At 52.4% G+C, this 12,960-nt stretch overlaps 1 protein-coding gene across 1 annotated transcript; it reads left to right on the forward strand.

The window, feature by feature from the left end:
* Positions 1-6,615: 6,615 nt before the first annotated feature.
* Positions 6,616-8,645, forward strand: TMEM271 (transmembrane protein 271). The gene has a single exon (XM_064501609.1). It carries the CDS (start codon positions 6,632-6,634, stop codon positions 7,685-7,687), a length of 1,056 nt encoding a protein of 351 aa, XP_064357679.1. The 5' UTR covers positions 6,616-6,631; the 3' UTR covers positions 7,688-8,645.
* The last annotated feature ends 4,315 nt before the right edge of the window (positions 8,646-12,960 follow it).

Below are 12,960 nucleotides of genomic sequence, written 5' to 3' on the forward strand. Positions count from 1 at the left end.
GACAGCCCCTGCTAAAATTTTCCCGAGTTTCATTTCCCACCTGGGCTAAGTGAAAGCACATATATGCCAGCATCGAGCCCAGCATGGAGCAGCAGGACAAGTACCTTCGAATGGGACACGCATAGCACATGCACTGCAGCCGGCAGCGGGGATTTCCTGGGCTGCAGGCAGCAGCTCAGGCTGCGTGCAGGAATGAGTGTGCGTGACAGAAACAGGAGGTCCCGACACCCCAGCTGCCCTGTGATTTCGCTTGTGAGGTGAGCGGTAATCATTTTTTGTGCCAATAAATTCTGTGCTTCAAACCTGCTTTGCACGGTGAAGCATTTTGTCCTGAAAAACAAGTTTGGTAAATTTGTTACAGAGCTCTTGTACATTTGTGACCCTCGGCAGCAGCCCTCAGCAGGGATCTCTCTTCTTATCCCCAGGCTTGCCAAGCTGGGCGTGTAGCAACTCAGGCTGAGAGGGAAATGAGAGCAGAGAAAGTTACAAGGTCCTCTGTCTTCCTGTTTTCCAGAGTATGACAACTGAACATTTTTATCTTGTTAGTACTGCTTTGATAATGAATAATCTATAGTATTCTTGGTTTGTGTGGTGCTCTCTTAAAACTCCAATGCATTTTACACACACACACACACACACACACACACCAAAAAAAAAAAGGTCTGCTACAAAATTTTCTGTTCAGCCAGAAATTAGACATTAAAACACCGTATAAAATCTGTGGCCCTTCCCATGCAGGGAGCTGAAGATTTGCCATCACGTTGCTTCTCCTCACTGGAGGAGCATGCGTGCCTCCACAACACACCCGTGCAGTTATCATCTGGTCTATGCCATTTAAAATGGCAAATCGCAGCCCATGCCCTAGATTTGTGAAAACATACAAGAAACTTGGTACCCAGAAAACATCTAGGGCTCTTAAAGCACTCAAGGACTGGTTTCTTCACCCAGGAGATCTTCCTTCCTCCTCCTTTGCTCGTTGCCGTTCTGCCCCTACCGTCTCCCCTGTGAGACTCGTTCCTGCAGACTAGCTGTAGGAAACTATGCCGTGTCAGCTGGGTGGAGCAGTCCTTGCCACACTTTTTCCGTGCACTGGCTCAGATGCACCCAAACAGCCCCTAGAGACTGGGAGATAGCATGGGTCGGGGACCGTTCCTGGTATGCCGTCTGCATGCAACTGTCCTGTTTCGGAGGGCAGGAGAGTGAGACAGTCTAATACTGTGGAAGCAGGTCAACCTGCGCCTGCTGTCATCAGCATCAGATCACGGTCCTGGGTACATCACTAGCGTGAGCATACCTCAAGCAGATGCTCCTGGGACTCTGCTGCAAATAAAGTCCTACCTGTGACAAAATGGTTGGAATTGTGGTCAATGGAATAGCATTGGATGGATGTCATTTACTTCGAATTTAACAAGACTTTCGACACTGTCTCCCACAGTTTTCTGGTGCCCAGGTTACAACACTACAGTCTGGATGGGTGGACAACTAGATGGGCAAAGAAACCGACTGGGTGGTCAGGCTCAGGGGATCATGGTTAATGAGTCCACCTGGACTACCCAGAAGCCTGCGACAAGCAGAGCATTGCAGGGGTCTCTCCTCGACCTGTCCTGTTCAGCATCCTTATCAATTACCAGGTGGAGGTGACAGAGCATGCCAGGTTTGCGGATGACACCAAGCTGGGGGGACCAGTCGATGCAAGCGAGGGCAGGGCTGACGTCCAGAGGGACTGGACAAGTGGGAGGAAGGGGCCAACAGGGACCCCACGGCAAGCCCTGGGATGGCAGAGCCCTAGTAGTGACACTGGCCGGGGCTGGGAGCAGCTCTGCGGAGAAGCCCCGGTGGCAGCGAGCAGAGCAGGGGCAGCGTGCACGGGGCAGCCCCCAGGGCAGCAGCCTCCTGGGTGGTGCGAGCAGCGGCAGAGCCCAGGGCGAGGGCAGGACAGGGGGGGTCCCTCTGCTCGGCCTCATCACACCCTGGCTGGACACAGCCTCCAGTGTGGGACCCAGTGCAGGAGAGACAGCCACAAACTGGAGCGGGTTGGAGGAGGCCCCCGAGGCTTCAGGACTGCAGCTCTTGCCCTGTGAGGAGGGGCTGCAGGGCAAGGTGGTCACCTGGAGCAGGGACGGCTTCGGGGCACCTCACAGCAGCCCCGACACCGACCTTGTTGTGTCAACACGCCTGCATTACAGCCCTATTGACCTTTTGGTGTCTACCTTTACCCAATAAGCTTTAGCGACCTCCTCGAGTCCTTCTTAAACCGTTCTTCTCAATAGCCTTAATGCAGCACTCCCAGATGCTAAAACAACCACACACTTCCAGCTTCAAACATAGGCTTTGCTTTCTCTCCCTTAACTCCTTTGCTTGCTCTGAACTTTTTCTTCCCAAGCTCCATGCTCCCCGTTCTAAGTGTCAGCCATCAAAGCAGCATCTCTAGGACCCTGGGTCTTCATCAGCATCATCAGCATCCAGCCTAGCAGTTACCTACAAGCCTGTTGCCTGCTTTAGGGTCTTTCCCGAAGTTTTTTCCATAAATTCCCTTCACAGATTATTATTCTGTGGAAAAGCACTGTGAAAGCAGGAGAATTCCAGGCCCCAAGCACACAGAAATATGCTGGTGGGTCTTGCAGATGGAAGGGAAGAAGGATGTAATGGGACATAATTTCTTGTAGAAAGATTTTGGGATGTAAGAAGATATAATTTCTTGTAAAAAGATTTTGCAGTCAGCAATGTCCCCTATAGAACTGGGAAAAAAATGAAGAAGCAGGCAATAGGATAAGTTATGGGAGGTTACGCGGCCACCGTGACTGAATAGTCAAAGCTATGACACCCATTTATCAAAACTGGCTTTGAAATAACTACACATACATCTTATCATAAATGCAGTGTGGGAGGAGAGGCAAACAATGAAATAACATAATGCTTTGCACTTTAGTGGCAGAAGCGGAAGGTCTCCATCTATTTTACAAACACACGGGTTAGCTTCCCAGCCAGGAGAGGAGGTAAGTAATAGCTCCGTCTTCCTCTGTGCCACCGAGTCACAGCGAGAGGGGAGGAGGGTGACCCTGAGCTCAGCACAGGCGCCCAGCGCTAGGCAAAGCAAGCCTCCTTCGCCGGCGGCGGCAGCGCCCGCTCCCAGCGCGTGCCCGGCACTGCCCCTCGGCTCTCCCGGGAGCTACGCAGAGCCTCGTCCGAAGCCTCCACGCCCCAGGGCTGTGGGACGGGATCCGGCAGCAAGTGACTTCCCCTGCAGGACCCAGAGGTCTCACTCGCTGGGTGCGAAGAGTCCTGGGGACACGAGTGCCGGGCCAGCGTAGTACCTCGAAACCCTACGCACCGCTTCTCGAGCCTACTAAAATAACTCTTCAAAGCAACTGTGATAAATTCTGATTTATGTCTATTATTATTAATGTAATAACATTATTACTGTGTTTCCAGACATTCTGTCCAGAGAGTTGAATTCGAACGTGCGATAAATACTAATGACCCTGCTTTGTATGTGCGCGTGTGTATGCGCGTGTGTGTAATAACGTATCCTCTTACCGAATATGTGCTACATTGCAGCGTGCTAAATAACTATAAGAAAAATTCTGCTAACTCAGAGTGACACCGAAACCCAGGAGATTTATGAATAATAAATTACACGTGGGGGAGGGTGTTGGTAGTGGAACTCCTAGCCTTGCATATTGAACACGATGCTTGGAAGGCAGAGAGACGTTTTGGAGAGGACAAGGCAAGCAAAGCATCGGAGAAGGTCAGCAGCAGCAAGTTGCCCCACAGGAGGAATAAAAAGGTGTAGCAGAATTATTAATTCTCGTCTTAAACTTGTGCGTCAGCCTGGCCTCTCAAAACGCGTGGCTTTGAAGGGAGCTAACTAAGACGGGTCTCCTTACCAACAGAGGGCAAGGGACAGTCCTCCCCTTGGAAGACTGTGTTCTAGACAATGAAGACGGAAGAGCAGCGACGGCCACAGGAACAGGAGAACGACCGTGCTGGAGAAGCCTAGCTGCCCACTTCTGGCAGCTGCCGGAGCAGGAAGCCGGAGAGAGACCTCGAGGAACCCTGTGCTCGATACGGGAGCGACCTGACCCCAGGGGAAGTTTTGCTTTTCCTTCCCTAACCCTTGCCGTTTAAAGGCTAACTAATAACTTCATGCGTTAGACACATCCCTTCTTAATTTTTGGCCTACCCGGTGTTAAGCAAACGTTCTCACCATTCATAATAAGTATCTAACCCTTTTTTGAACCCCATTAAGCTCTTGGCAGCAATGATGAAGCGACACAAATCACATATTTCTTTCACATGTAAATAAGAATATTTGTGTCGTGTGTCAGGGAATAAGGCACTTTGCCCATTCTACACGTTATTAGTTCATTAAGCGTTTACTTCTCACCGGCTACAGTTCCTCTCCTCGCATCCACACTCACGGCGCGTCTCCCAAGGCCTCTGGATTAGCAGCTGGATGGAGAGTTTACACGCGCTTTTCAAGCAAGGTTCAGAGCTCGGCGGAGACCTCAGCAGAGGGGTGCTGTACTTTGTACAACGCTGTGCGCCCGGTATACATTTACTTCTTGGGGGACATAGGGACACAGGGCAAGTTCTTTAAAGACATCTAAAGGCCAGATTTTCCCCAGCAGTCCCAGTGCCTGACACAAGCCAAGCTACCAGATCCTACAGCAAAGGCTTCACGTGGCCACGAACGGTCAGACCCACGGACCTCGCTCCTCGAGGAGCCAAGGACCATCCGGGAATGGGAAGAAATGGCAACAACCGTGGGGCTGGCTGGGCGCAGCACCCCATCCGGGGGGGCACAACGGCATCAGCCCCACTCCCCTGCTGGCTCCCTTCCCCCAAGGGCAGGGAGGGGACCAGGCTGGGGGACATCTGGGGACCTGGAAGTCCCTGGCTGGCCAGCACCAGACTAGCGGGACTGCTGTTTTTCCTTGGTCAAGAAAGTGCTCCGTGGGACCCAAACAGGATGGAGGGGGGCAAAATCCCTTTATTCCTGTGGCCCCGAGGGGCAGGATGGTGGATCCCACTGGAGCCCCCACTATTTCCGGACCGTGCCACCGGGGAGGACGGCCTCCAGGCAAGGCCAAGCTCCACGAGGACACTCCAGAACCAGAAACAGCACTCAGAGGGGAGCAACTCGTGCCGGGAGCCTCGGTGCTGGGTGGCCTGGCCCGGCCCCTGACCGGACGGGACGGGAGGGAGCAGGGTCGCACGCTGCCTGGGGAGCAGGGGCAGCCGAGGTCCCCACGGTGCCGGTGCCGGGGCGGGGAGAGGGTTCCCTGGAGGGAGCTAAACCCCAGACGATGTCCCCTCACCACCACCACCACCACCTCCCGCAGCAACCAGGTGCACTGCCCCCGTTGGAAAGGGAGGAGAGAACGGCTTGGAAACGGCTTTCTCTCCCTGTCTCTCTCCCCTGCATGCTAATCAGCGGCGCTTGCTAAAAATACCCGGCAAGGCTGGCGTGCACACGGCAGAAGGGGAAAATGGGGGAGCTGGAGGCTGCGGATCCACGGAAGCAGAAGGGGCAGGCGACGAAGAGCCTCCCCAAATCCCCCTCCCCGTGCAGCGCCCACCCAGCCCCCCGCAGGGGACCGCTTCTCCCTCCCCACGCCCTGTTTTCCCCCTTTCCGAGGCCCCTCCGAGACCCCCCGGCCGCCGCGATCCCGGCTGCTTCCCGCGGAGCCGTCGGCCCCGGCCGCCCCCCGCCCGCGGCTCCCGGACGGGGCGTCCCGGGGGCAGCCGCCCCCCCGCCCCGGCGCCTCCGGGGCAGCATCCCTGCAGCAGGGGGAAATATCCCCAGGGATCTCGCCAGGGGCGGGCGCCCCTTCGGCGCTGGGGACCGCGGAGGGTCGGGGGGGGGGGACCGGGTTTGGGGGGGGGATGCTGCGCCTGCTGCATCAAAGCGGCGGCCGGCTCACTGCAGCGCAGCGGCGCGGAAGCGCGGCCGTCTCCTCCTTCCCTGCAAAAGCTTAAGGGGGAGAGAGAGAGGGGGGAAAAAAACCCAAAAACGGTGAAATCGAGAGAAAAAGAGCGGGCGCGCGAGGACCGGCGGCAGCCCTCCCGCAACCGCATCCCCGCGGGGCGCGAGTCGCCGGCGCCGCGGCCCCCCGCGCCCCGACGCCGCGGCCGCGCGGGGCCGGCGCCCCCCCCCCCCCGCACCCCGCCGCTTCCTCCTCCTCCTCCTCCTCCTCCTCCTCCTCCCCCCCCCAAGCCCCCCCCTCCCCTCAGCCCCGCGCCGCGGCTCCCATCCATAATTAATCGCCTCCCCGCAGCCGCCGCGATAAGAGAGGGCGGGCGGGGACGAGGAGGCGGCGGCGGCCGGGAGGCGGGGGGGGAGCGTGTGCGCTCGCCGCGCCCGGCTCACTGCGGCCGGCGGCTGCCTGCCGTGCGGAGCGCAGCGCAGCGGAGCCGCGCCGGGCCGCGCCGAGCCGAGCCGAGCCGAGCCGAGCCGAGCCGAGCCGAGCCGAGCCGAGCCGGGCCGCGCCGGGCCGCGCCGTCGGGGAGCGCCGCGCCCGCATGGCCGCGCCGGGCCGCGCCGCCGCCGCCGCCGCGGGGCCGGGGGGGGGCGCGGCAGGAGGATGAGGCGGGCGGCGGGGCGGCGGCGGCGGCGGCGGCGCGGAGGATGAAGTGGAGCGTGCGGGGAGCCTGCGCCGCGCTCTCCAGCTGCCTCCTGCTCGCCTGCGCCCTCAGCGCCGCCGCCGTGGGCCTCAAGTGCTTCTCGCTGGGCTCGGAGCTCAAGGGCGAGCCCTTCCGCCTGGGCACCGCCGCCGGCGCCTTCTACTCGGGGCTGCTGCTCGCCGCCGGCCTCTCGCTGCTCGCCGCCGCGCTGCTCTGCTGCCGCCCGCCCGACGAGGCGCCCGCGGCGGCGGCGGCGGCGGCGGCGGCGGCGGCGGGCGGCGGCGGCGGCGGGGAGGCGGCGGCGGCGGCGTCCGCGCCGTCGGGGCCGGGGGAGAAGGCGCCGCCCGGGGGGCGGCAGAACTTCCTGCTGCTGGGGGTGCTGGTGTTCATGCTGGGCGTGCTGAGCGCCTTCGCCGGCGCCGTCATCGACGGCGACACCGTGTCGCTGGTGGAGAGGAAGTACTCGCACTACTGCCTGCTGCAGCCCGGCGGCGCGGCCCGCCCGCGGAGCGGCCCCGCCGGCCCCGACGGCTCCGTGGCGGCGCTGCGCTGCCAGAAGCTGCGCGACTACCAGCGCGGCCTGGTGCTCTCCACCGTCTTCAACGCGCTCGAGTGCCTCCTGGGGCTGCTCAACCTGCTGCTCGTCAAGAACTACAAGGCCTCGCAGCAGCGCGGGCGGCGGCGGCGGCGGCGGCGGGGGGCGGCCCCGGCGGCGGCCCCGGCGGGCGGGCGGCGGCGGCGGCGGCGCGGAGGCCCCGGCGGGCGTCGGGCGCCGCGGCACAGCCAGGGCTCGCTCTTCTCCGGCGGCGAGCCCGAGCTGGCCCCGGGCGACTGCCCCTTCCAGGCCGTCTCCTACATCAACGTGGGCGTCTTCCACGTCTTCGACGAGGCCGGCGTGGAGGTGCACTGCGGCGGCCACCCCTCCGTCGAGCTGCCCGGCTACTCGCCCATGGACCCCGAGCTCGACGCCTCCTACCCGTACTGCTACCCGCTGCCCAGCGAGCAGCCGCCCGCCTACGAGGAGATCTACCCGGCGGAGCCCTGCGCCCGCGGCACCTAGCGACCCCACGGGACGGGACCCGACGGGACGGGACCCGACGGGACGGGACCCGACGGGACGGGACGCGCCGCCATGGGACGCGCCGCGGGGCCCGGACAGCGGCCCGGAGCCGCCGCCGCCGCCGCCGCCGCCGCCGCCCCGCCGGGCCGCCCCGTCCGGCGGCGGCCGCCTGCGCCGGAGGCCGTGCAGCCAGCGCCCGAGGGCCGGTCCCGCCGCCGCCTCCCTCCGTAGCCGAGTGTAGTTCCCCTCCAGCGATTCATCCGTCTCCAGCTTTAGCAGTCCAGAGTTACCCCATTTATGATAACCAGCCAGTGTAAGGAGAAAAAAAAAAAAAAAAAAAAAAGAGAAAAAAAAGAAAAAAAAGTGTAATGAAGCTTCGTTACCTCTCAAAAGAGCTTAATTTCTATACAACGCAGAGACATTCGTGTCACGTTTACTAGAAGTGTTTTGGGGATCCTTAAACGTTTACACTACTCTTTGGAGAATTGAGTTCTGTTTTAAGATTTAGTGAGTTAAAACCTTCGTTGGTCTTGTAAGATGCACATTGAGAAAAACCTGCACTTTGAAAAAGAAACAGGAAAAATCAACAACGTTTTTGTACACTAACGTGCCTGCTTTTGTTGATAACTTCTTACTGTAAAAGCTTTCAGAAGTCTATAGTGAAAATGTTTGGTAAATTCACTGCAATTTAGAATTGATGATTAGTTCCTTTACTGAAACAACTGAGATGTTACTAGGATATGGCAGTTAAAAGGAAGTCCAAATGTCATACACATTCCTTTTTGTAAACAGGTTCTGTGTTTTCAGTGCGAGGCAGGATTTCTTTTTGTTTTACACAGGTGAAGGGTTTAATCCTATTTTGTACAACTACATGGTTTACCTTGTAAAGAATTCCATTTTACCTGTTACAATTCATCGATCTGGTAAGCTTGAATATTAAAGTTTTATTTGAAATATATATATTGTAAAACAGCCTTAACTGATGCAATGGTCACAGTTTTAAAGGAAAAAGAGATAAACCATCTTGGAAGACATCTTCCAAATGTGTTTTCAAAACTGTATTTGTACTCCCATTACAATGCAAGATATTTGTTTTTTATTTTTAAAGACGCCACTTTAATTCCTGAAAAGGGAAAATATAAGGGGATTGTATGTTTTTAACTCTTTCTTAACTGAGAGGTGTTAAAAAGGATTTCTGCAAAGAGAAAAACTCTGCTAAATCCTCCGTTTGGATTCTGCTGTGGAATGCCAGTATCAGTTAGCATAAGAAAGTGGTAATTAAGAGAAGCAGGCATGGCTTTTTTTCTTCTTCTTCTTCTTCTTTTTTTTTTTTAAACATCTTTTGAGAACAGGTGAAGGCTTAATTTCATGTTTCACCAAGAACCAAAAAGCTCCTCTTCAGATTGCATTTGGTTCAGTACCCCCCTCTCCCCTCCCTCCCCCCCCCCCAAGTTATTGTATGCTGAAATGAAATCTGATAAAATAAGAACCTTTCCGTTAAACCTCTGTTTGGAGCCTGCTGCATAATGCCAGTGTATGAGATACCAGGAGAAAGGGGGAGAGAGAGAGAGAGTTAAGGGAATGCAAAGTTACAGTGTATTTCTGTGGTTGATGGAAAATTATTTTTAAATTTCTATCTGCAGAGAGACTGACGTAATTTACAGCCTGAGAATTGGAAGGAGATTTTAGCCTAAAAATACCCAAGTCTCTCTGCACTGTTTTGTTTTCCAAATGTTTGGACTTACACACTTTGTATAATATAAAATGCAGAATGCCTTAGAAGTCTTAAAATTGCAAACTGTTGTCCGTGAAGCTCATATTTAAATCACTAATCTAGGCAAGGAAGTCCAAGGCAGCAGTTGCAAATTTACCAAGTCGTTCCAAATAGCAGAAATCTAAAGTACAGGGTTCTTTTGGCCAGAAGACTTTCTTGTGCAGAAGGCCAGACTAAAACATATGCCCTACCTAGGTCCCATTTTAGTCTTGAAGACTGGCTTTATGCTGGCTCTCTGCGGATGCCCCTCTTTAACCCCTTCCTGGGAAGTTTTGGGGAAGTCCTGTGGGCTTTACCTATGATGCTTAATTAGGCACGAAACCAAATCCACGACACACTGTGTTGTTTATATAGCCAAGATATTTTGCAAAATGAGAAACTAAAGTAAGGAGGCTAAATGCTTATGTCAGTGTCCAAATAGACGAATTTGTAAGGGAGCGTGGTACCCTGTACTGAATTAATGGGAACTGCTGAGTGCGGGGTGGCTTTGAAAAACAGACCAGCTAGGTGCCTAAATACAGGTTTAGAAGTCTAATGATAGTTGTCGTCTTTGAAAAAATTGGCTATATACATTGTAGTTCATGGAAACTGTATCTTAGTTTCACTTAAGGAATTAATTTTTGACATAAAAAGACAATATTTTACTTAAGATGACTATTTTAGGAATTACGAACTAGACAGTTCTGAAACTCCAGATGTTCCAAAGATCAGTGCTCAGGGAAAAAAATGGAAAGTCAAGAAAGCTACCTATTATACTCAGTTGTTTAAATGTAAACAATTTTAAACTATGAACTTTTAAGATTGTTAAATCCACAGCACTTTTTTTTGTTGCGTGCATATGTGTGTGTGTATGTTTTATTTAAATCTGTTCAGGATGCCATTCAATTCAAGTATTTATTTGTGGCTCAGTTTTAGTTCCTGAATTTCTGCTTTTCTTCGTTTGGGCTTTTTTTCCCCTGTAATAGTTTAATTTAGTGGTGGACAGATTGCCAGGATAAAGTCCAAGTCAGACTCCCACGGAAGCCAGTAGGCGTCATTTCGTTGACTTCAGTGGGTCTGGGCACAAATGACATGAAACACCCACAGCAAATAGTCTTTAAAATAATATTGATCGTCTGGCGTGGCAGAGAGGAGGCAGCAGTGGTGTGTTATTTCTCCTGTATCGTTTCTATCGACAGCAGTATTAAGGGGGGTCACCTATGGTGTCGTTCACATTTTAAAATACAAAAACAGGAAAAAAAAATTGGCAGGCAAATTGACCAAACAAGCCATGTTTTCTTAAAGATGGTATACAAGTGTTTCAGGTATCTGGTGACTAACTTTTCTGATAAAACACTAAGCGTATTTATTTCTCAGTGAGAAGAAACTTATAAATACAGAATACAAGATGAAGCTTCACAAGCGTGATTGCAGTATTGTGGAGCCATTTTTAGCAAACCTGAATCATCACTCTATCTTCTGAGCAATAATGTTAGAGTGTATAAACTGTACTGTGCCGAAATTGAAAATAGGCTGGTGTGGGAAGCATCAGAGCGTAGGTTAATTACCTGAGAGGACTCATACTGTCCCTTTATTTTCCATTCCCTGTCACGTGATTGTCAAGCCAAATGCAAACCTGATCGATTCATGTCGCTGGAGGACGCTGATGCAAGTTTTTTTGTGTGTTGGTTTTTCTTTTTCCCTTAAATAGCAAAAATAGGGAGCACGCACCAGGAGCATCGCACGTGTGCTGTCGAATCCCCGCTTTGCTTAGCTGAAGGAACGGCAGCAGTGCTCGTTTTGCTCTCTCTTGATTTGCGCACGGCTCTGCTCACATCTGCTGGGGTCGGCGGCGGTGGCGGTGGCGGCTCCCCGCAGCTCCCCGCTCTCCAGCCCCGCTGGCAGGTGACAGGGGCTCGTCAGGCCACTCTTAGGAAGGGTGGAAAATGCAGCCCGCCGTCTCTGATGCGACAGGATTTGCCTTCGTGTGGAGAAAATATGTTCCCACCAGCCTATTAGCAATTCACATGAATTATTTTCACACTCCAACATCCTTGCTTAAATCCGTTACTTGTTCTTTGCATTGTAATTGACAGACAGAATATATGTAACTCTAAAATCAGGAAAAAGTGGTGTTGGGGGATATTGTATAAAACTAATACAGATTATACTCAAAGTCTGATTTCACTGTAGGACTTCTTTGGTTCACCAAAAAGCGCTATGGTGGCTGGTATAACTTAGATATATTTCAGACATACTGTTTAACCATCAGAAAAGGTTTTCTAATGTTCACGTGAGGAGGGCAATCTGTTTCTGCTTTTGGACATAGTACATATGAAAACCTTTTCTTCATTTTGCCATTTAATCCAAGATTGATCCTCAACAAAATGTCAATAATTGATATTGTACTTTTAGGATCAATAAAATACGTTTTAAAGCACAGCATATCCTATAAGAAAAGCCTAATGCTCTTCATTTCATATTCCTCATTGTCTTAGAGTGTTGCCTAACAGTACGACTGGAACTAAGGATTTAATTACCACTTTCATTACAAAACATGTTTTTCAGGGATTTACAACTTGCACGAGTGGAACCATGACATAAAATTCCAGGTTTTACCGTGAAGCCGAATCTGTTTCAGTAAGTTAATTATTTCTTAGTTACAGGACATTCCAATATTTTGGACAAATTCCATTATTAGAAGTCTAGGTCTGTTAATTTTGTATGATGGCACTCTTTAAATGCCTAGTTTAAATTAAACTCTTTAAATAAGAGTTACCGCTTCTTAATACAGGCTCATATTTCCAATTAAAATGCGTAAGGATGAGTAAGATTGAATACCTCATCATCACTGTCCACTTTTTAAATTCCTTAATTATCTCTCAGTATCTAATTACATGCTAGTACATAGTATGTGTTCCTGAATCAGTAACAGCTGATCTAATAACAGTTTAGCAGGTACAAGGTGGTGTCCAGGAATCCCACGCACTAATGCAGCGAAATGGGAAATTCTTCTGCAAATACATGTTGCAACAATTCGGTGTGTGTTGTGTTGTGCCTAAAAGGAGGCACTGCCCAAACAAAGTTACTGAGAGAAATCTGGGTATTTAAGTTGCATGTAGTGCTTCTTTATGTTCGTTCTGTTGCAATATCAATATTGAAACTCTTCGCCTGCGTAGCTTTCTAAGAGTGAACTCCACTCCAGTCCAGATGTCCCACGGGAAAGCTGAACACAATCTGATGTTCTCAAAATAGGGTTTAAAAAACAGCTACGCTTTCTGCTGGCCAGCTGTACTATGTCGGTCCCACCCAATGCTCACCTGGTGAAGTTCACCTGTGATTTATTGATTTACAACCCTAATGTCATCCTAGGTAACCTGAGGCTGAAGATCGAGTGATTTAAGAAGTCCTAAGACTCTCTTGATAGGAGCATATTTTCCTTTGTAGAGGAATAAATCCTGATGTCCTCTTTCATTCCTTCTTCAGACCCAGCTGCCACTGACTTCAGTGAGTCTGTCCT

The sequence above is a fragment of the Dromaius novaehollandiae genome, chromosome Z (assembly GCF_036370855.1).
Source record: "Dromaius novaehollandiae isolate bDroNov1 chromosome Z, bDroNov1.hap1, whole genome shotgun sequence".
Lineage (NCBI taxonomy): Eukaryota > Metazoa > Chordata > Aves > Casuariiformes > Dromaiidae > Dromaius > Dromaius novaehollandiae.

Bases quoted from the DNA above. Each gene is read 5' to 3' on its own strand.
- TMEM271 (XM_064501609.1), top strand. From the start codon at position 6,632: ATGAAGTGGAGCGTGCGGGGAGCCTGCGCCGCGCTCTCCAGCTGCCTC.